Source organism: Scyliorhinus canicula, chromosome 6 (assembly GCF_902713615.1).
Source record: "Scyliorhinus canicula chromosome 6, sScyCan1.1, whole genome shotgun sequence".
In the NCBI taxonomy this organism is placed as follows: Eukaryota; Metazoa; Chordata; class Chondrichthyes; order Carcharhiniformes; family Scyliorhinidae; genus Scyliorhinus; species Scyliorhinus canicula.
The window spans coordinates 67,127,868-67,150,480 of NC_052151.1; the positions used below are offsets into that span (position 1 = coordinate 67,127,868).

Below are 22,613 nucleotides of genomic sequence, written 5' to 3' on the forward strand. Positions count from 1 at the left end.
AGCTCAGGGCTAAATCGCTGGCTTTGAAAGCAGACCAAGCAGGCCAGCAGCACGGTTCAATTCCCGTAACAGCCTCCCCGAACAGGCGCCGGAATGTGGCGACTAGGGGCTTTTCACAGTAACTTCATTGAAACCTACTCGTGACAATAAGCAATTTTCATTTCATTTCATCTCACCCAGAATCACTCCCAGTGTCCCAGGAATCTAAAGCCCTCCCTCCCACATCATCTTTCCAGCCACACATTTATCAGGTTTATGCATCTATTTCTGTACTTACTTGCATGGGGCACTGGGAGTAATCCAGAGATTATGGTGGCACAATGGTTAGCACTGCTGCCTCACAGCGCCAGAGACCCATGTTCAATTCCGACCTCGAGTGACTGTCTATGTGGAGTTCGTAATTTCTCCCCGTGTCTGCGTGGGTTTCCTCCAGGTGCACTGGTTTCCTTCCAGAGTCCAAAGATGTGCGGGTTAGTTTGATTGGCCATGATAAATTGCCGCTTAGTGTCCGAAAGGTTGGATGAGGTTACGGGGATAGGGCGGAATCTGTGGGCATGGGTGTGGTACTCCTTCTGATGGTCGGTGCAGACTCAATGGACCAAATGGCCTCATTCTGCACTGTGCTGGTTCTGTATTACATTGGAAATCCTGCTGGCTAATTTTCTAACTAGCTCCTTAAATTCTGACCCCCTTCCTGCCTGATTCATTGGTACAATTGGTACCAACATGGACCCAGAATCTCTGTCTCCCCCAGAAGAATGTCCTGTCATGGTGGCACAGTGGTTAGCATGGCTGCCTCACGGCGCTGAGGTCCCAGGTTCTATCCTGGCCCTGGGTCACTGTCCTTGTGGAGTTTGCACATTCTCCCCGTGTTTGCATGGGTTTCGCCCCCACAACCCAAAGATGTGCAGGGTGGGTGAATTGGCCACACTAAATTGCGCCTTAAATGGAAAAATATAATAGTTGGGTACTCTAAAATTTAAAAAAAATAAGAATGTCCTGTGACATCCTTGACCCTTGCACCAGAAAGGCAACATGCCACTCTGATGTCACATCTACGGCCACAGAAATACCTATTCCCCGAACTAATGAATCTCCTCTCACTATTGCTCTTCATTTCTTCTTCCTACCCTTCTGTACACCAAGCCACTCATAGTGCCACAAACCTGGCTCTGACTGCCCTCCTCTGAGGAACCAGCCCCCTCACCAGCTTCCAAAATGGAAAACCAATTTCCGGGCAAGACCCCAGGGGACTTCCTGAACCATCTGACCAGTCCTTTTGGACTGCTTGGTGGTCATTCCCTCTCTGCCTCTAGACCCTTAAGTTTTGTGTGACCACCTCTCTGATCTAGCTATCCACGTACCTCTCAGCCTCCCGGATGAGCCACAATGACTCATTCAGTCGTTATTCGCTCTCTGAAACCCGAAGCTCAAGTTTCTGAATCTAAAAGCACTTCCTGCCCATATGGTTGTCTAGGACATGGTGACAACCATGATTTTGAACATATTAGCACTGCTGCCTCACAGTACCAGGGACCGTGGCCAATTCCAGCCTTGGGTAATTGTCCGTTCTCCCGGTGTATGCATGGGTTTCCTCCCACAGTCCAAAGATGTGCAGGTTAGAGGGAGAGGGCGGGGAGTGGGCCTAGGTAGGGTGCCCTTTCAGTGGGTCGGTGCAGACTCGATGGGCCGAATGGCCTCCATCTGCACTGTAGGAATTCTATGAATATTGCAAAAGACATGCAGAAATTGAAGATGGTGCAAAGTGTAATTGAATTCCTATCTGCAATTAGCACGTGAATTACAAAGAGATTGCAGAAGCTGGGCGGTTCGTTCATGTGTAATTAAAGTAGTCAAGATTCTCGGGGGCACAGATAAGACAAACTGTAGGATCTCTTATTTTCAAATGAGACCAGGGTCCAGTGGTAGTTTGAGATTGAGTTTTATTGCAGAAACTAAAACTTGGTTAGTACACTTTCAAAAATACAAAAAAATAAACAAAAGGCTAGCAGGGCATAAGGAAGAAAGCAATAGGAAGATAACAAAGGCGAAGAGAACGGGCAACATGCGCACCAGTAAATAGGTAGGGTGCTCTTTCGGAGGGTTGGTGCAGACTTGATGGACCAAATGGCCTCCTTCTGCACTGTAGGGATTCAATGATAATCCTGGATTCTGTAAGAACATTCTCCAAAAATGGGCCTATGTCCCTTTACGCTGGCGGTTCACTCTTGACTTTCCTTGAAAAAGTCAAGATGTATTCTCTTACCTGTAGGGGGCTGGCAGGGCCCCGGAGTGCTTCGCGCAGCTCAGGCTGCGGATATGGGCCCCCGCACTTCCGGTCGGGAGTCCACGCAAGCGCACAGCCATGACCTGTACCAGCCGCCCTGTGCGACATGGCGGACTTGGAGCAACCTCATAAAAGGTAGGGCCCCCCCCCCCCCCCCCCCAAGATGGCGCACCCCCACGGATCCGAGGTGCCCTATCGCCGCCCCGGCCACCTCCGAGGACACCCCTGGTGCTCGATCCCCCCCGCCCCCCACCAGGTCTGCCGCAAACTGAGTCCGCAGCCGCCACCCGATGTTCCTGACAGGCAAAACGTGGTTAGAACGACTCGGCCAGTTTTACTCGGAGAATTGCTGGGGAGCCTCTGCCAATGGTCCCCCAGCCACGCCGCGTAATCCGCCCGCGAGTGATTCTCCGAAGATTGGGACCGGAGAATCGCGGGAGCAGCGCTGGCCACGATCCCCACATTAAAATGGATTATCCGCCCCCGGGCTAAACGGGATTTTGGTGCGGGGCTGTGGAGGATCCAGCCCATAAACTTCTCAGGTTTGAAAAGGAGAGATAGGAAGATGGTTTAGATGACTTTGTGCAGAGGGTGATAAATGTAAAGAATGAACTACCCAGGGAAGTAGTGGATGCTAACAGTATAAGAATCAGAAAGGGCACCCACGGTATTAAGTTGCAGATTTCAGAAAATTTGAAGTTATATAAATGCCTGGTGAAACTGCGATAAAGGGGACATGAGAGGCAGTGTGGCATACAATTCCTAGATATTGGAACCAGCTAGATGAACAACCGTTATCTTTCCTGTCATAACAAGGGTTGTTATGGTGGGTGATTTTAACTTTCCCTATATTGCCTGGGACACACTTACTGCTAGAGGCATGGATGGAGCAGAATTTGTAAGCAGCGTCCAGGAGGGTTTCTTGAAACAATATGTAAATAGCCCAACTCAGGAAGGGGCCATATTAGACCTGTTGCTGGGAAATGAGCTCGGCCAGGTGATTGAAGTTTCAGCAGGAGATCATTTCGGGAACAGTGATCATAATTCTGTAAGTTTTAAACTGCTTATGGAAAAGGACGAGTGGTCCTCAGGTGAAGGTGTTAGACTGGGGTTAGGCTAATTACAACAGCATTAGACAGGATCTGGAGAGTGTTGACTGGATGAAGCTGTTTGAGGGAAAATCAACATCCGGTATATGGGAGCCTTTCCAGTGTCAGTTGATTAGAATTCAGACCAGCATGCACCTGTGAGGACAAAAGATAAGGGTGGCAAATATACAGAACCCTGGAAAACGAGGGATATTATGAACCTTGTCAAAAAGAAAAAGAAAGCATTCGTAAGGTTTAAAACACTTAGGGCAGTTGAAGCCCTTGAAAAACATAAAGCAAGTAGGAAGGAACTTAAGGTAGGAGTTAGGAAGGCTAAAAGGGGTCATGAAATGTCATTGGCAAACAGGATTAAGGAAAATCCTGAGGCGTTTTATACATATGTAAAGAGCAAGAGGGTAGCCAGAGAAAGGGTTGGTCCATTCAAGGTTATTGGAGGGAAGCTATATATGGAACCAGAGGAAATGGGAGAGATACTAAATGAATACTATGCCTCAGTATTCACCAAAGAGATGGACTTGGTGTATGAGGAGTATAGGGTAGAGTGTGTAGATATTCTGAGTCATGTTGATATTAATAAAGAGGATATGTTGAGTATCTTAAAAAGCATTAAAGTAGATAAGTCCCCAGGTTCTGATGGGATCTACCCCAGAATACTGCGGGAGGCAAGGGAAGAAATTGCTGGAGCCTTGACAGTAATCTTTGTATCCTCATTGGCTACAGGTGAAGTTCCAGAGGATGGCAAGTATCCAATGTTGTCCCATTGTTTAAGAAGGGCAGAAGGGTTAATTCAGGAAATTTAGGCCGGTGAGCCTTAAGCCAGTATTAGGGAAATTATTGGAAAAGATTCTTAGAGATAGGATTTACTCACATTTGGAAATAATTGGACCTATTAGTGATGGACAGCATGAACAAAGAACAAAGAAAAGTACAGCACAGGTACAGGCCCTTTGGCCCTCCAAGCCTGTGCCGACCATACTGCCCGAGCATGGTTTTGTGAAGGGGAGGTCGTGCCTCACTAATGTGATTGAGTTTTTCGAGGAAGTGACAAAGATTATAGATGAGGGAAATGCAGTAGATGTTGTATACATGGACTTCAGTAAAGCCATTGACAAGGTAGACTGGTACAAAAGGTGAAGTCACATGCGTTCAGAGGAGAGCTGGCAAGTTGCATACAGAACTGGCTTGGGGCACAGAAGACAGAGGGTAGCTTTAGAAGGGTGCTTTTCTGAATGGAAGTCTGTGATTAGCACTGTTTTATAGTGATCAGTTCTGAAGCCTTTGTTTGTGGTGTATATAAATGATTTGGAAGAAAATGTAGCTGGTCAGATTAGTAAGTTCGCAGACGACACAAAAATTGGTAGCGTTGCGGATAGTGACGAGGATTGTTGGAGGATACAGCAGGATATAAACTGGTTGGAGTCTTGGCGAGAAATGGCAGATGGAGTTTAATCCGGACAAGTTGAGGTAATGCATGTAGGAATTACACAATAAATGGTAGAACTCTTGCGAGTACTGACAGGCAGAGAGATCTGGGCGTGGATGTCCACCGATCACTGAAAATGGCAACGCAGGTGGATAAAGTGGTCAAGAAAGCATACAGCATGCTGGCCTTCATTGGTCGGGGCTTTGAAAATAAAAATTGGCAAGTCATGTTGCAGCTGTACAGGGCCTTAGTTAGGCCTCATTTGGAATATTGTGTACAATTCTGGTCGCCACACTACCAGAAGGATATGGATGCTTTGGAGAGGGTACAGAAGCTGTTTAGAACATAGAACAGTACAGCACAGAACAGGCCCTTCGACCCTCAATGTTGTGCCAAGCCAGGATCACCCTACTCAAACCCACGTATCCACCCTATACCCGTAACCCAACAACCCCCCCCCCCCTTAACCTTACTTTTATTAGGACACTACGGGCAATTTAGCATGGCCAATCCACCTAACCCGCACATCTTTGGACTGTGGGAGGAAACCGGAGCACCCGGAGGAAACCCACGCACACAGGGGGAGGACGTGCAGACTCCACACAGACAGTGACCCAGCCGGGAATCGAACCTGGGACCCTGGAGCTGTGAAGCATTTATGCTAACCACCATGCTACCCTGCTGCCCCCAGGACTAGGATGACTAGGATGTTTCCTGGTATGGAGGGCATTAGCTATGAGGAAAGGTTAGATAAACTTGGTCTGTTCTCACTGGAACGACGGAGGTTGAGAGGCGACCTGATAGAGGTCTACAAGATGATGAATGGTATGGACAGAGTGGATAGTCAGATGCTCTTTCCTAGGGTAGGAGAGTCAAGCACTAGGGGTCAGAGGTTTAAAGTGCACGAGGAAAAGTTTAGAACTGATGTTCTAGACAAGATTTTGTACAGAGAGGGTGGTAAATATATGGAACGTGCTGCCTGGGGAGGTGGTGGGAGCAGGTACAATAGTGGGTTACCGGGATAGGGTGGGTGAGGGCTTAAGTGGGTCGGTGCAGACTTGATGGGCTGAATGGCCTCCTTCTGCACTGTATGTTCTATGTTCTAGAGGCATTTAAAGGACATCTGGACAAATATATGAATAGGGTGGGATTGGAAGGATACGGACTCTGTAAGTGCAGACGGTTTTAGCTTAGAAAGGTACCATGGTCAGCGCAGACTTGCAGGGCTGAAGGGTCTGTTCCTGTGCTGCATGTTCTTTGTTCATGCATATTCCTGTTTGTATGACACATTTATATACTGTACTGCCTTACTTGATCACAGGATTTCCCAAATCACTTTGAAGCCAATTAACTACTTCTGAAATTATTTCAATGTTGTAACTGGTTGGAAGGGATGAGACAGAGAGTAGACCTAAAGACCATTTAGGAGGGAAATCAGGAAGCATTTTTTCATATACAGGGTAATGAAAATAAATCAATTGGAATTTTCAAGACTGGAATCAACAGATATTTTTGGAAAAAATGTACCAGGAACATGGCACACAGGGAAGAAAATGGAGTTGAGAAACCGATCATGGAAACACAATGCTGACATTAAAACTTACTCAGAGGAATTCAAAGTAAAGGCAATATCAATCCCAAATTCTAACCATTTGTTCATTTTCCGTTTTGCAACAAGGCACAAAAAAACTTTAGTATTCTCAATTTAATTAGGGACCCCAACATTAAAAAGCAGTTGAGAAAGGAAATGCACACTAACAAGCCACATTAATCTCCTGATTTGCCAGTTCCTGTCCCAACCTCCATCCAAATTGTAAGGTATGATTATGGACGTATTGGATATAGAGCTGAGTAATTGACTTTCCCTTGTTGAAGAGATTGTGTGTGTGTTTTTTTCAGAAACAATAAGAACACGAATAATACAGGAATCAGATGTGAATATAGCAGTTTATCTCTTGATGCTGTCAAGCCAGTCTGAAAATATTGATCTCTCCTTTCACGCTGCTTGTACAATCAGCCAACTTGGACTAGATGGTAAAATCTGAAATAAAGACTTGTAGATGCTAAATTTACATGTGAATTTCGATTGTCACCTTTCATGTAAATTTTTTTTGTACAAAATGCATACTTGTTTCGAGGGGAAAAAAAGTAATTGGGTTATGCACTGAGTTCCCAGTCTCGTAACATAGTAATCTTTGATTAGGTATAAAGCCAACCAGATTATTTAGTTATTTCCTTATCAAGCTTTCAGTATGAACCACAATATGACTCTGTGGTAGTATGACTAGGGGTATTACGGTACCTGGGAGTGTGAGTTGCCATTGGTGCAGAAGGCTCGCTGCCCATTGGCCCAAGTGTTGTGTTCTCTGTATTCTCATTAGTCGAGAGGAAGGTAGATCTGCCTACGAGGCGGGGTATAATAACCCATGTTCCCCAGCAGCCAGGCCATTTCTGTACGTCTGCTGCCGGGCTTGCAGATTAAAGCCTTTGATTCGGACTACTCCTTCGTTTCCGTGTCCATTGATTGCGCATCAGACTCCTAACTCTCTTATGTTGATCCAAAATGCCACAGTGACACACCTGACCGAAACAACTAGTTTTACAAAAAGGACAATAATCCTTTGTATGGCAATAACAAGAGTATTGTACTTTCTGTGAGGCATCTGGAGTTTTTAAGTTTTATATTCACTCCAAAACAACAATAATCAACACAAATTGAATGCTGAACAAATTTGAAGCAGTCACAATCAAACTGTTCTGGGCAGGCCATACCTATTAGCAATCTTCAAAGACTTAGTTTTACCTCACGGAAAATTCTCAGGGTTTTGCCAGTTAGTAATATAGGAATTGAAAACATTGAACTTCCCCAGTCTTCACACTGGAAATTGGGCCTCGAATGGACATAAAACAGATTAAGAGAGTTTTTTTCCTGAGGGTGGTGAGCCTTTGGAACTTGCTTCCTCAAAATGCGGTTGAAGTACATTCTTTGAATACTTTTAAGGCAGATAGATTCTTGATAAGCAAGGAGGTGCAAGGTTATTGGGGGTAGGCGAGAATGTGGAGTTTAGATTAAAATGAGATCAGCCATGTTTTTACTGAATGTCAGTGCAGGCTCGAGCGGGTCGAATGACCTATTCCTGTTCCTAATTTATGGGCCTGATCAGCTACCGCGAAGCATCCAGCACAGAGCCAGGCGCAACAGTGAATCCCACAGTAGCCCCAAATTGGGCTCCTCGCCAGGCAGCGGGCCAGTTGTGAGTCACCCAACTCGTTCCGTCTCACCCTTGCTGGTTTCATTTAAATACCAGGACACCATATTCACCCAGTGGCCAGAAGTCAATGGCTGCACCTGAGAGACCGCAACCTGACTCCATTTAGCACTTGTTTCCACAAACCATGGCACCTTGGGGAGGGGGTGTCACGCAGGCCATTTGGGTGGTTGGGGACAAGGCAGGATAGCACCCTGGCACCTTAGCACTGCCAGCCTGGCACACTGAGTGCCACCAAGGCACCCCAGCAATGCAACCTGGCACAGCCAGGGTATCCAGGTGGCACTGCCTGGGGCACTACTAGAGTGCCAGGCTGCCAGTGCTAATGTGCCCAGGTGCCAGGTTGACACAGCCAGGAGTCAGGCCCAGGGGGGCCTTGCTCACTAGAGGGGAGTTGAGGGGAGGTGCCAGGGGCCCCGGAAAGGCGCGGGGGGAGGTGGGGGGGGGGCTCATTTTGCAGCAGTGTTCAGTGTGGGGGGATGGGCGGGCAGAAGGTAAGGAGGGGAGGATTCAGATCGGGGCCTCCGGTCAAAATGGCATCCCGATATGCAAGGAACCATTCCCGCTAGCAAGTTAAGCTCACCAGCCCAAAACACCGGCAAAGTGCTAATAAATAGCATGGTAAAACCGAGAAACACCCCGCAAAATGTGCCCGAAACCAGACGCTGATTCACGCCCTATATATTTGCATGTACGTACGCATAACCCAACTTTCAGCATCAAATTGATTCAACGAAGAAACACTTCAAATTGGCCCTTCAATACGTTTATGATGTTCACGTTACATTTTCTTCACCCAGAAACAAAATTTAAATAACTTTTAATGAGTTTTTGTGAGCTGAACAAATGATATAATGCACAATGTGTCAGTTTTTCAATGTTGCAAATCATACCATTTTCAACCAGAGTTCATTCGTTAGTGAGTAATGATTCATTTGATTGTCTCCATTACAGAAATGTTTTCCTTGTTGTTGAGACCACATGCCAGGGAGATTGTTGGTTACGTCTTACACTTCCTCAAACATCAGGAAATTAGATTCCAACATCTGGGTCTTTTAACTATACAGAATCTCAGAAAAGGTAAAAACAAATTATTGCCTTAAAATTCGTTCTACCTTGAAATCTGGTCTGTGGGAAGTTATGGTTCATTGAATCTAGTCACAAGAGGCAGTTAAACAACAACTGGCATTTAAATAGCACATTTCACACAGTAAAATCTCCCAAGGTGCTTCACTGGAGCAGAAAATAACACAGAGCTACAAAAGCAAATACTAGGATAGTTGTTGTAAAGTTTGCTCAAAGAGTTATATTCTTAGGAATGTCCTAAAAGGGAAGTGACAGAGGGCAAGATATTTAGGGAGGGAATTCTATAGATTAGGGCCTTGACAGTTGAATGCATAATCACTAATGGTGGAGGAGGGCAAAGCTTGAATGAAGGGTTGACAACCAAAACATAACTCACATTTTTCTAGCACTTTTAATGTAGCAAATGACCCAAAGCACTTCAAACAAATGGACAATATCACAAAAGGAGGAGATGCTTAGAGAGTCAATAAAAGAGAAGGAAGGATTAAGGCCAGGAATGGATTTGGATATAAGGATACTGGGGGACATCGGTAATGGATGAACAGAGTGTTGGCATGGGATCTCTCTTCTTGAGAAGTCCCTCAGCATTGAGGGACTTCCACTCCAGAGAGGAGGGTTCTGCAGTGGCTGAATAGTCCAGGTCAGGTAGAGCTGGGTGTTGTCAGCGTAAAATGGAAATTAATCCTATGTCTTCCGTTAATACTGCATGGGGGAGAATTCAGATGTGTGGCCTATTGATTAATAGCTGGGGAGGCTTCCACTGGTAAATGTGCAGGGGCATGAAGAGAAGAAATATCCCAACTCATTCGTTTTGTCTCAATGGTGAAAAAGCAGCCCCATCTTGAAAGTTTGAGATTTAATTTGGAAAAGAACTGGCAATATTAGTAACCCAGACTGCTATCTGTAACTCCAGCCACCATGATGCATGATTTTAACATTGTGTGCCATCCAGTTGTATCAAGCAGTCACATGAGTCATGCCAGCACAGTGGTTAGCACTGCTGCCTCACAGACCCAGGGACCCGGGTTCAATCCCAGCCTTGAGTGATTTTCTGTATGGAGTGTGCACGTTCTCCCCGTGTGTGTGGGTTTCTTCCGGGTGCTCCGGTTTCCTCCCACAGTCCAAAGATGTGCAGTTTAGGTGGATTGGCCATGCTAAATTGCCCCTTAGTGTCAAAAGGTGAGTTGGGGTTATGGTGATAGGGTGGGGGAGTAGGCCTTGGTGGCATGCTCTTTCAGTGGGTCAGTGCAGACTTGAAGGGCTAAATGGCCACCTTCTGCACCGTCGGGATTCTATGATGACGCAGTCTACAGTAGTCCAAGGTGGCCCAACAGCTACTTGGGACAAATACAGGCTGAACCTACCACCACATGAAAAGATACATTTACCCACTGAGTTCCGAGGGCAAGTTAAATCAAAAAATTATAAATATTTCCTGTCAGGGCAGCACAGTGGCATAGTGGTTAGTACTGTTGCCTCACGGCGCTGAGGACCCGGGTTTAATCCCGGCTCCGGGTCACTGTCCACGTGCAGGTTGCACATTCTCCCCGTGTTCACGTGGGTTTCACCATACAACCCAAAAGATGTACAGGTTAGGTCAGGGGTGGGCAAACTACGGCCCGGGGCCGCATGCGGCCCGCCAAAGGTCTTTATGCGGCCCACCAAGATCAAGTCATCAAAAAAAAATAAAAATAATTTCTTTTTAAAAAAGATTTAAAAAAAAAATTTTTTTTTTTTTATATAAGGTTAATGGGGGGGCTGTTGGGTTACTGGTATAGGGTGGATGCGTTGACTTGAGTAGGGTGATCATTGCTCGGCACAACATTGAGGGCCGAAGGGCCTGTTCTGTGCTGTACTGTTCTATATGAGGCGCCCAGAATCATAACCGGGTGAAGCGCCATTTTTGAAAAGTAGAGAAAAAGAGGGCTAAAGGCAGGATGCCGCCAGGGGAAGCGCTGAGGTATATGCCGCACGCTAATTGGTTACAACCGGGACTATTAATTAATATACTATGCGGCCCTTTAAAATTGTGAATTTCTGAATGTGGCCCTTGCACGGAAAAGTTTGCCCACCCCTGGGTTAGGTGGATTGGCCATGCTAAATTGCCCCTTTCTTGGAAAAAATAATTGGGTACTCTAAATTTATATTTTAAAATGTTTCTTGTTACCTGATGATTTAAAAAATGTTATGCCAGGAATGAAAGAATGTTGATTGTTTGATGTGTGCAGAATAGCATTAATTGTTTGCTTCATCAACTTTACATGCTGCCTTGAAATAGCTTCCAGTTAACTCAAACATTGCTTTTTCCTCAGATGCTCATTTTGCAGAAGTGTTCAGTGAAAGGAAACTGATGGTGCAACTCAACAGGGTTTGTCAGCAAACAGCAGAAACAGAGCAACTACTTCAAGCTGTCCTATTCCCCAAAGAGGGAGACCAAAAACAAATGATATAATGCATAATGTAACTGTCACTTTTTCAATGTTACTGATGATACCCAAGAGTTCACTGTGCCTCAGGAACACAAATAAAACACAAAGAACACAAGAAAAGTAAAGGAATATTTGCAAACACATCTTAATTTCATTGAGGTCCTATGGCTTATTCATTTAGCCCATGTTTTAAACCTGGAAATAATAATCGCAATTGGCGCACTCCATAAATTTATAAAAATTCAATTTCTCTTGGCTTTAATAGATGTACTCCATTTGATGCCAATAATAAAGCATTTTTCAAATAAAATGAACTATGAGGGGTGATTAACTTGCTTTGGATGTTCAGTTTATCCCTTAGCCTAGATTTAGTAAGAAAGTTATTTAGAGGCTTGCAGTATTTTTTCTTCAGCACACAGCATTTAAAGAAATTTAAATTTAAAGAAACAAATCCTTAACTCATGGTTTGAAAGCTGTTTTGAAATTAACCTTTCCAGGCACGGTAACTTCACACTGGACAAACCCTTCTACTATTCACCAAATTACAGACGCCATGGACAAATATTTGAACTTCACTTCTTGCTCGTATTCATATTAAAGAGGTGTGCATAATAATAATTCTATCACAAGCTGATTTAATATTAAAGAACACTAAAGATCAGGATTCTGCAAATCAGATCAATATAATATTTCCATTTAGCATTATTTGCTTTGTAAACTTTTAATTTCTATGTTTTGGGAGTAAGATTTCTAGTAACTGCCAGTTATAAATATATAGTTTACAATCTCATGACGAGTAACTCACCGCCTGTCCCCCATCTACATGGCAAAAGTCGGGATGTAATGGAATACTCTCAACTTGCAGCTCCAACAACACTCCAGGAGCTTGACACCATCCAGGACAAAGTAACCCAATTGATTCCTTCCACATTCAATCCCCCCACCACCGATGCACAATGGCAGCCATGTGTACCATATAAAAGATGCCCTGCAGGAACTCACCATGGTTCTTTATGCAGCAGCTTCCAAATCCATGACCGCTAGGAGGACATGGGCAGCAGGTACCTGGGAACACCACCACCTTGAAGTTCCCCTCCAAGTCACTCAAGTGTCCAGCCCAACACCCATACCTCTGCTTTCGCCCTTTACCCTCCCTGCCAGAATGACCCTTGTCCTCAATTTACACCCCACCAGGCTCTGCATTCAAAAGATCATCCTCTGCCAGTTCCACCAACTCCAGCATGATCCCACCACTAAACACATCTTCCCCTCATCCCCCCCCCCCCAATCAGCATTCCATAGGGAACATTGCATCTGGGATACCCTGGATTGGCTGACTGTTAGAAAGCAGAAAGTCAGGATAAATGGGTCCTCTGGCTGGCGAACTGGAATTAACGGGGTGCCGCAGGGGTCAGTCTTCAGATCTCAACTGTTTACAATCCATACAAATGATTTGCAAGGAGGGACAGAGTGTATCATAGCAAAATTTACGGATGATACTAAAATAGCATGGAGGCAGTCAGTGAAAAGGAGATAAAGATTTTACGACGGATATAGATAGCCTTGGAGACTGCGCCAACATTTGGCTGATGGAGTTTAATGTGGATAAGTGAGAGGTTATCCATTTTGGCCGAACAATTAGAAAGGCAAGTTATTATCCAAATGAAATTATCCAAATGAATGCAAATGAATTAGAAAGGCAAGTTATTATCCAAATGAAAAGCAGATTAAAAGTGCATTTGGCCAGAGGAGTCTGGGTTTCTTTATTCATGAAGAAAGTCAGTACGTAGGTACAGCACGGTAACAGTGGTTAGCTCTGTTGCTTCATAGCGCCAGGGACCTGGGTTCGATTCTCGGCTTGTGTCACTGTCTGTGTGGAGTCTGCACATTCTCCCTGTGTGCACGTGGGTTTCCTCCGGGTGCTCCGGTTTCCTCCCACAAGTCCCAAAAGATGTGCTGTTAAGTAGAATTGGGCGATCTGAATTCTCCCTCTGTGTATATGAACAGGTGACGTGGTGTGGTGGCTATGGGATTTTCACAGTAATTTCATTGTGTAAGCCTACTTGTGACACTAATAAGGAATATTATTATTAATTAAAAAGGCAAATGAAATGTGAACATCTATTGCAAAAGGACTGGAGTATAACAGTAGAGAAGTGTTGCAATTGTGTAGGGTGTTGGTGAGACCACATCTGGAGTATTGTGTCCAGTTTTGGTCTCCTTATTTGAGGAAGATTGTTGTGGTATTGGAGACAGTTCAGAGGAGGTTCAGCAGCTTGATTCTGGATGAAAGGTATGATGTCTGAGGAGAGATTAAACAGTTTGGGCTTATTCTTTCTGGAGGTTAGGATGAGAGAGGATCTGATCAAGGTATATAAAATACTAAAAGGGATTGATAAAGTAAACGTATTCCAAATATTCACTCTTGTGGGGCAATCTAGAATAAGAGGTCACAGGCATAGGTTGAGAGGCAGTAGAGTTAGAACTGAGATGAGGAGGAACTACTTCTTGCAGAGGGTGGTGAATTTGTGGAACTCGCTGCCCCATAGTGCGGTGAGTCTGAATCAGGAGATAGATATAGTTCTGATAAAAAACGGATTAAAAGGGATCTGATTGAATGGCGGAGCTGGCCCGAGGGCCAAAATTGCCTAATTCTGCTCCTAATTCTTATGTTCCTATGTCCACTCCTCCATCACCCCCAAAACCTCACCACTTCCCGTGCAATCGTAGAAGGTGCAACATTTGCCCCTTTGTCTCCTCCCTGCACACCAGCCAAGGGCCTAAGCACTCTTCTCCGGTGAAACACCTCTTTTAATCAAGTCCATTGTATTCACTACTCCCAATGCAGTCTACTCTACATTAGAGAGACTAAACTCAGACTAGGTGATCATTTTGCAGAACACCTTTGGTATGTCCGCTAGAAGGCTCCAGACCTTTCTGTTGCTTGCCGTTTCAATTCACCATCCTACTCTCACGTCCACATGTCCGTCCTTGGCCTGCTGCAATGTTTCAGTGAAGCCCAGCGCAAACTGAAGGAGCAGCACCCCATCTTCCAATTAGGCACGTTACATCCTTTCGGACTTAACATTGACTTCAACAACTTCAAACTGTGAACTCTCTCCTCCATTTCACCCTATTTTTATTTCTATCAATTTATTTTAATTTCTCCCAGTGATCTGTTTTTCCCTTACCACAGTCAACAACAGCACCCCCCCCCCCCCCCCCCCCCCCAACCCCCCGAGCCCATCCCACGAGGGCCACCTGTTCCAAGTTGTCCTTTGACAACAATATCCAAGGATATGTATCCTATCAAAAGGACAGGCAGATGGGAAAAGGTGGTGGGGTTGCATTGTTAATAATGAATTAATTTGCATCAATAGCAAGATTTGATATGGGATCAGAAGGCATAGAATCTGTGTGAATAGAGTTGTGGGATTGCAACGGTAAAAAGGCCCTGATGGGAGTTATGTACAGGCTCCCTAGCAATAGTTAGGATGTGGGCAGAAAATAAATCAGGAGATAGAAAAGGCATGTAAAAAAGACAATATTACAATAATCATGGGGGACTTCAATATGCAGGTGAACTGGGAAAATCAGGCTGGTAGCAGATCCCAAGAAAAGGAATTAGTGGAATATCTAAGACATAGGTTTTTGAGCAGCTTGTGACAGAGACCACTAGTGACCAGGCAATTCTGGATTTGGTGATGTGTGATGAGGCAGACTTGATCAGGGAACTTAAGATGAAGGAACCCTTACGGGGCAGTGACCACAATATGGTAGAATGTACCCTGCAGCTTGAGAGGAAAAAGCTGAAATCAGATGTAAGACATGAGGGAGGAGCTGGCCAGAGTTGATTGGAAGGGGAGCCTAGCAGGAACAACTGTAGGACAACAATGGCAGGGGTTTTGGGAGTTATTCGTGAGGCACAACAGAAATTGATCCTAAGGAGGAGGAAACAAGCTAAGGGGAGGATGAGGCAACCATGGCTGTCATTAGTGGGAAGCCAGAGGATTGGGAAGCCTTTAAAAGCAAGCAGAGACAACATTTCTAGTTTGATGGGGAGAGTGAAAGCTGATCTGGCAAGGTGGGATGGTCTCCCTGTCACTGGCGGGTCGGGTACAGGCGGTTAAAATGAATGTGTTGCCATGATTTCTGTTTATTTTTCAATGCCTGCCGATTTTCCTGCCAAAGGCTTTTTTCAGAGAGATTGGGGAAGGAAGGTGGCCAGAGTTAGAAAGGTGCTGCTACAGAGGGGAAGGCAGCAGGGGGTTTGGGTCTTCCGAACCGGATGTATTACTACTGGGCGGCGAATGCGGAGAAGGTGCGGAGCTGGGTCAGAAAGGTTGATTCCCAGTGGGTCAGAATGGAGGAGAGTTTGTGCAGGGGTCAGGATTGAAAGCACTAGCAACAGCGCCGCTCCCGATAGCCCCAGGGAAGTACTCGGAATCCGGTAATAATAGCTTCATTGAGAATTTGGAAGCAGTTTCGCCAACACTTCGGGTTGGGGGCAGGGTCAAGGGAAATGCCGATTTGGGGGAACCACAGAATTGAGCCAGGGAGGTGGGATGGAAATTTTCGGAAATCGGAGAAGGGGATTAAGACACTAAAAGATTTGTTTCTTAGGGGTCGGTTTGCAGGATGGAAGGAGCTGGAAGCGAAGTATGGGATGGAGCAGGGGGAAATGTTTAGATACATGCAGGTTCGAGATTTTGCCAGAAAGGAGATACAGAACTTCCCGGAGGAGCCGGCCTCCACATTGCTGGAGGAGGTGCTGACGACAGGGGACTGGAGAAGGGGGTAGTGTTAGCAGTCTACGGAGCTATTTTGGAAGAGGAGAAGGCACCACTGGAAGGGATCAAAGCAAAGTGAGTGGAAGAGTTGGGAGAGGATATGGAGGAGAGGTTCTGGTGTGAGGTGCACTGGAGAGCGAATGCCTCCACCTCGTGTGCGAGGTTGGGGCTGATACAGCTGAAGGTGGTGTACAGAGCTCACCTCACGAGGGCGAGGATGAGCCGATTCTTTGAAGGAGTAGAAGATGTGTGTGAACGTTGCGGGGGGGGGGGGGGGGGGGGGGGGGGGCGCTAATCACGTTCATATGTTTTGGTCCTGCCAAAGCTAGAGGATTACTAGAAGGAGGTTTTTAAGATAATTTCTAAAGTGGTGCACGTGAAACTGGACCTGGGCCCCTCGGGAGGTCATATTCGGGGTGCCGAAGCAGCCAGGGCTGGAAACGGGTGCGGAGGCAGATGTTGTAGCCTTCACCTCGTTGATCGCCCGATGGTGGACCCTGATAGGTTGGAGAGCAACCTCTCCACCCTGTGGCCTGGTGTGGCGGGGGGGATCTGTTGGAATTCGTGACTCTTGAGGAGGTTAAGTTTGACCTGAGGGGAAGGATAGAGGGGTTCTACAATTCATGGGCATTATTCATTTTGCACTTTCAAAAACTGGATAACATCGAACATTAGTTGGGGGGTGGGTGGGAGGGCTGGGGGGGGGGGGGGGGGAGGGAGGCATTGGGTGTTATTGGGGGGTATGGGGGATTCCTGATACCTTTTTGTCAGTTGTTTATGTGAACATGTGGATGAATGTTTTGGGTTGGTGGGAGGATGGGATCGTTGTTATTGATATGGGGATTGACATATTTGTTACTGATTATTGTTTGTTGTTGGTGGATGTAAATTTGGAAGAAAATGCGAAAAGGTAGGAGAATAAAGAAATATTTTTTTTAAAAAGCGAGCCGAGGACAACTAAAAAAGCAATAAGGGGGAGGGGGGGCTAGTAAGGTAGCTAGTAATATAAAAGAAGATAGGAAGAGTTTTTTTCAATATATAAAAGGTAAATAAAAAGGTAAGAGAGAGAGGCAAGAATAGACATTGGATCACTGAAAAATTAGGCTGGAGAAGTAGTAATAGGAAACAAAGAAATGGCAGAGGAACTGAATAGCTACTTTGCATCAGTCTTCACAGTGGAAGACACCAGTGGGATGCCAGAACTTCAGGAGAATCACGGGGCAGAGGTGAGAGTTGTGGTCGTCAATAAAGAGAAAGTTCTGGGGAAACTGAAAGGTCTGAAGGTGGATAAATCACCTGGACTGGATGGAGTACAACCCAAGGTTCTAAAGCAGATACCTGAGGTGATTGTGGAGGCATTGGTGGTGATCTTTCAGGAATCCCTGGAGGCACAGGGGTACCCAGAGGACTGAAAAATAGCTAATGTAACACCCCCCCATTTTAGAAGTGAGGGAGGAAACTTTTTTAAAAAATAATTTTTATTAAGATTTTTAACAAAACAATATTGACAAGACAACCATATTAAAAACCAAAGAACAACAACCAACCCTGTGGCATGGATCTTTATACAGCAGCTCCAGGGGGAGGAGTCCTGGGCGGAGCCAAGGGAGGAGCCCAGTACAAACTCTCGAGTACTCCCAGAGCTACTCCCCCTGGTGTTCAGATAGTGCAACTGCACTTACAATATTGACGCATATATATACAGATTATAATACCGTGTGAATTCTCATTCACCACACAACCCATGTACACAATTCTCCCTCCCACCGAACCAAACCACCCCCCCCCCCCCCCCCCCGGGTTGCTGCTTGCCGGCCTATTTCCCTACCGTTCTGCCAGGAAGTCCAGGAAAGGCTGCCACCGCCTAAAGAACCCTTGCAACGACCCTCTCAGGGCGAATTTCACCCTCTCCAACTTGATGAACCCCGCCATGTCATTGATCCAGGCTTCCACGCTTGGGGGCCTCGCATCCTTCCACTGAAGCAAAATCCTACGCCGGGCTGCTAGGGACGCAATGGCCAGAACACCGACCTCTTTTGCCTCCTGCACTCCCGGCTCCGCTGCTACCCCAAATATCGCGAGTCCCCAGCCTGGCTCAACCCTGGATCCTACCACCCTCGACACCGTGCTTGCTACCCCTTCCAAAAGTCCCCCAACGCTGGGCATGCCCAGAACATATGGGCATGGTTTGCTGGGCTCCCCGAGCACCTAGCACACCTGTCTTCGCCTCCAAAGAACCTGCTCATCCTCGTCCCAGTCATATGAGCCCTATGTAGCACCTTGAACTGTCTGAGGCTAAGCCTCGCACAAGAAGAGGAGGAATTCACCCTTTCCAGGGCATCCGCCCACGTCCCCTCCTCAATCTCCTCACCCAGCTCCTTTTCCCATTTACCCTTCAGCTCCTCCACCGAGGCCTCATCTACCTCCTGCATTACGTGGTACACGTCTGAAATCCTCCCTCCTCCAACTCACACCCCCGAGAGCACCCTGTCCCGTACCCCACGTGGGGGCAACAGAGGGAACCCCTCCACCTGCCGCCTGGCAAACGCCCTAACGTGCATGTACCTAAACATGTTCCCCGGGGGGAACCTCCCATCCACAAACAGGTCCCTCAACCTCCTAATAACTACCCTGTGCCAGCACAGAAACCCGCCATCGATGCTCCCTGAAACAAACCGGTGGTTCCCCCATATCGGGGACTCCATCGAGCCCCCCCACCTCCCCCCTATGCCGTCTCCATTGTCCCCAAACTTTGAGGGTAGCCGCCACCACCGGGCTCGTGGTATACCTCGTTGGAGGGAGTGGCAAAGGCGCCGTTACCAGTGCCTCCAGGCTCGTGTCTACACATGACGCCATCTCCATCCTCTTCCATGCTGCCCCTTCCCCGTCCATTACCCACTTACGCACCATCGCTGCGTTGGCAGCCCAATAGTACCCACAGATGTTGGGCAGCGCCAGCCCTCCCCTATCCCTGCCCCGCTCCAAAAGCACCCTTCTCACCCTTCTTTGAGTCCCATGCGCCCATACAAATCTCGTAATACTCCTGTTAACCCTCCTAAAAAAGGCCTTCGGGATAAGGATGGGGAGGCACTGGAACAGGAACAAAAATCTCAGGAGCACAGTCATCTTGACGGACTGCACCCTACCCGCCAGCGACAGCGGTAACATATCCCACCTTTTAAACTCCTCCTCCATTTGCTCCACCAGCCTTGCGAGGTTAAGCTTGTGCAGGGCCCCCCCAGCTCCTAGCCACCTGGACTCCCAGGTACCTAAAGCTCCTCCCTGCCTGCTTCAGTGGGAGCCTACCAATCCCCTCCTCCTGATCCCCAGGGTGCACAACGAACAGCTCACTCTTACCCAGGTTGAGCTTATACCCAGAAAAGCCCCCAAATTCGCTAAGAATCCTCATCATCTCCGGCATTCCCCCCACCGGGTCCGCCACATACAGCAACAGGTCGTCCGCATAAAGCGACACTCAATGCTCCTCCCCACCCCGCACCAGGCCCCTCCAGTTCCCCGACTCCCTCAACACCATGGCCAGGGGCTCAATTGCCAACGCAAAGAGCAAGGGGGACAGGGGACACCCCTGTCTCATCCCCCGGTGCAGCCGAAAGTACTCCGACCTCCTCCTATTCGTGGCTACACTCGCCATCGGGGCCTCATAAAGCAGCCTCACCTAACTGACAAACCCCTCTCCAAACCCAAACCTTTCCAACACCTCCCACAGATACCCCCACTCAACCCTATCAAAGGCCTTCTCCGCGTCTAATGCCACCACTATCTCCGCCTCCCCTTCCACAGCTGGCATCATAATGACATTCAGAAGCCTTCGTATGTTGGTATTCAACTGCCTTCCCTTTACAAACCCCGTCTGGTCCTCGTGAATGACCCCTGGCACACAATCCTCTATCCTTGTAGCTAAGATCTTCGCCAACAGCTTGGCGTCTACATTTAGCAGCGAGATCGGCCTATATGACCCAAACTGCAGGTGGTCCTCGTCCTGCTTAAGGATCAAGGAAATCAGCGCCTGTTACATAGTTGGGGGGCCCCCCTCCCTTGCCTCGTTAAAGGTCCGAACCAACAGGGGGCCCAACAGGTCCGCATACATTTTATAAAATTCGGCCGGAAACCCATCTGGCCCCGACGCCTTCCCCGACTGCATGCTGCCAATCCTAGTGACCAGCTCCTCGAGCTCAATCGGCGCCCCCGGTCCCTCCACCTGCCCCCCCCCCCCCCCCCCCCCCCCCTCCACCGGGGGTTCAGACCGGTACAATTCCCCATAAAAGTCTCTAAAGATCCCATTAACGTCTACCCCCCTCCGCACCACCTTCCCATCTCTATCCTTCACTCCCCCAATCTCCCTGGCCGCGTCTCGCTTTCGGAGCTGGTGCGCCAGTATCCTACTCGCCTTCTCCCCGTATTCATACACCGCTCCCTGTGCTTTCCTCCACTGAGCTTCCGCCTTTCTGGTGGTCAATAGGTTGAACCTGGCCTGAAGGCTACGCTGCTCCCCCAGCAAACCCTCCTCCGGAGCCTCCGCATATCTCCTGTCCACCCTCACCCTCTCCCCCACCAATCTCTCCCTCTCATTCTGCTCTCCCCTCTCCCTATGGGTCCGGATGGAAATCAACTCCTCTCTAATCTCTGCCTTCAATGCCTCCCAGACCGTCCCCACTCGGACCTCCCCGTTATCGTTGGCCTCAAGGTACCTCTTGATACACCCCTGAACGCTCCCGCCCACCTCCTCGTCTGCCAGCAGCCCCATCTCCAAGCGCCAGAGTGGGCGCTGGTCCCTCTCCTCCCCCAGCCCGAGGTCCACCCAGTGCGGGGCATGATCCGAAATGGCTATGGCAGAGTATTCGGCATCCTCCACCCTCGAAACCAGCCCCCTGCTCAGGACAACAACAAAAAAATCGATCCTGGAATAGGCCTTATGCACGTGGGAGAAGAACGAGTACTCCCTGGCCCTTGGCCTCGCAAACCTCCAGGGATTCACCCCTCCCACCTGATCCATAAACCCCCTCAACACCTTAGCCGCCGCCGGCCTCCTACCCGTCCGGGACCTGGATCGATCCATTGGGGGATCCAGCACCGTGTTGAAGTCCCCCCCCCCCCCCCATGATCAGGACCCCTGCCTCCAGATCCGGAATGCGACCCAACATGCGCCGCATAAACCCCGCATCGTCCCAGTTCGGGGCATAGACATTCACCAGCACCACCCGCTCCCCCTGCAACTTACCGCTCACCATCACATACCTCATTCCATTGTCAGCCACCACCTTTGACGCCTCAAACGACACCCTCTTTCCCACCAGGATCGCCACCCCCGATTCTTCGCATCCAGCCCTGAATGAAATACTTGGCCCACCTATCCCTTCCTCAGTCGAACCTGGTCCACCACCTTCAGGTGCGTCTCCTGGAGCATGGCCACATCCGCCTTCAGCCCCTTCAAGTACGTAAATCCCGGGGCCCGCTTGGCCGGCCCGTTTAGCCCCCTCACATTCCAAGTTATCAGCCGGATCAGAGGGCTCCCTGCCCTCCTTCCCTGCCGACTAGCCATAACCCATCCCCTGCCCACCACTGGCCAGCGTCCCCGCTCGGCCTGTTCCCCACGGCGACAACTCCCCCTCCCCCCAGCACCCCCTGCATACTCCAGCTACTTACTGGCCATTTCAGCAGCAACCCGCCCCCCCCCCCCCCAAGGCTAGGACCCCTCCTAACCGCGTCCCCCCCTCCATAGCACTCCCGTGAGCCAGCTAACTTCTGCTGCCCCGGCGACTCCCGCCACACCTCCAACCCCTCCCCACGTGGGGCTACTCCTCCTCCTCCGTGCCCATCAGCAGGCCCCCCCCCCCACTCTTGCGCGGGAAAATAAAAACAAGCAAAGGCCCGCGCTCCTCAGCCCCGACCCCGCCCCCATCACCCCGCAGTGCAGGAAACAAGAGGAAAGCCCGCGCTTTCGCCCTGCCCAACACCGCCTCCCCTAGGGCAGCTCCCATTGCCGGTCCCCACCACCAGCTCCCCGCATTCCCAGTTTACCTCCCTGCCCGAACCCGTCCACCAGACCCATACAAAAAGACATCGCCCCACCCACCCTGAAGCCAACACACATCCAGCATGAAACAGAGAACCCCCCCTCCAAAAAATATAGACAGTCACATTTACATACAAAACCCCCATCCCTGACCCACGGTTTGAATCCAATTTCTCGGCCCGCACA

General features: G+C 48.3%; 1 protein-coding gene across 4 annotated transcripts in view; it reads left to right on the forward strand.

Annotated features, from left to right (window-relative positions):
- Window positions 1-11,917, forward strand: part of LOC119967209 (vacuolar protein 8-like) — a 126,288-nt gene extending 114,371 nt beyond the window's left edge. For 3 of the 4 annotated variants that reach the window (XM_038799429.1, XM_038799430.1, XM_038799431.1), the window contains 3 exons: window positions 6,719-6,853; window positions 9,043-9,168; window positions 11,487-11,917. In XM_038799429.1, the coding sequence (XP_038655357.1) occupies window positions 6,719-6,853; window positions 9,043-9,168; window positions 11,487-11,626 (401 nt within the window). In that variant the 3' untranslated portion in view covers window positions 11,627-11,917. The remainder of the gene's footprint in view (window positions 1-6,718; window positions 6,854-9,042; window positions 9,169-11,486) is intronic. The other variant, XM_038799432.1, reaches the window with a different exon arrangement.
- Window positions 11,918-22,613: the final 10,696 nt, after the last annotated feature.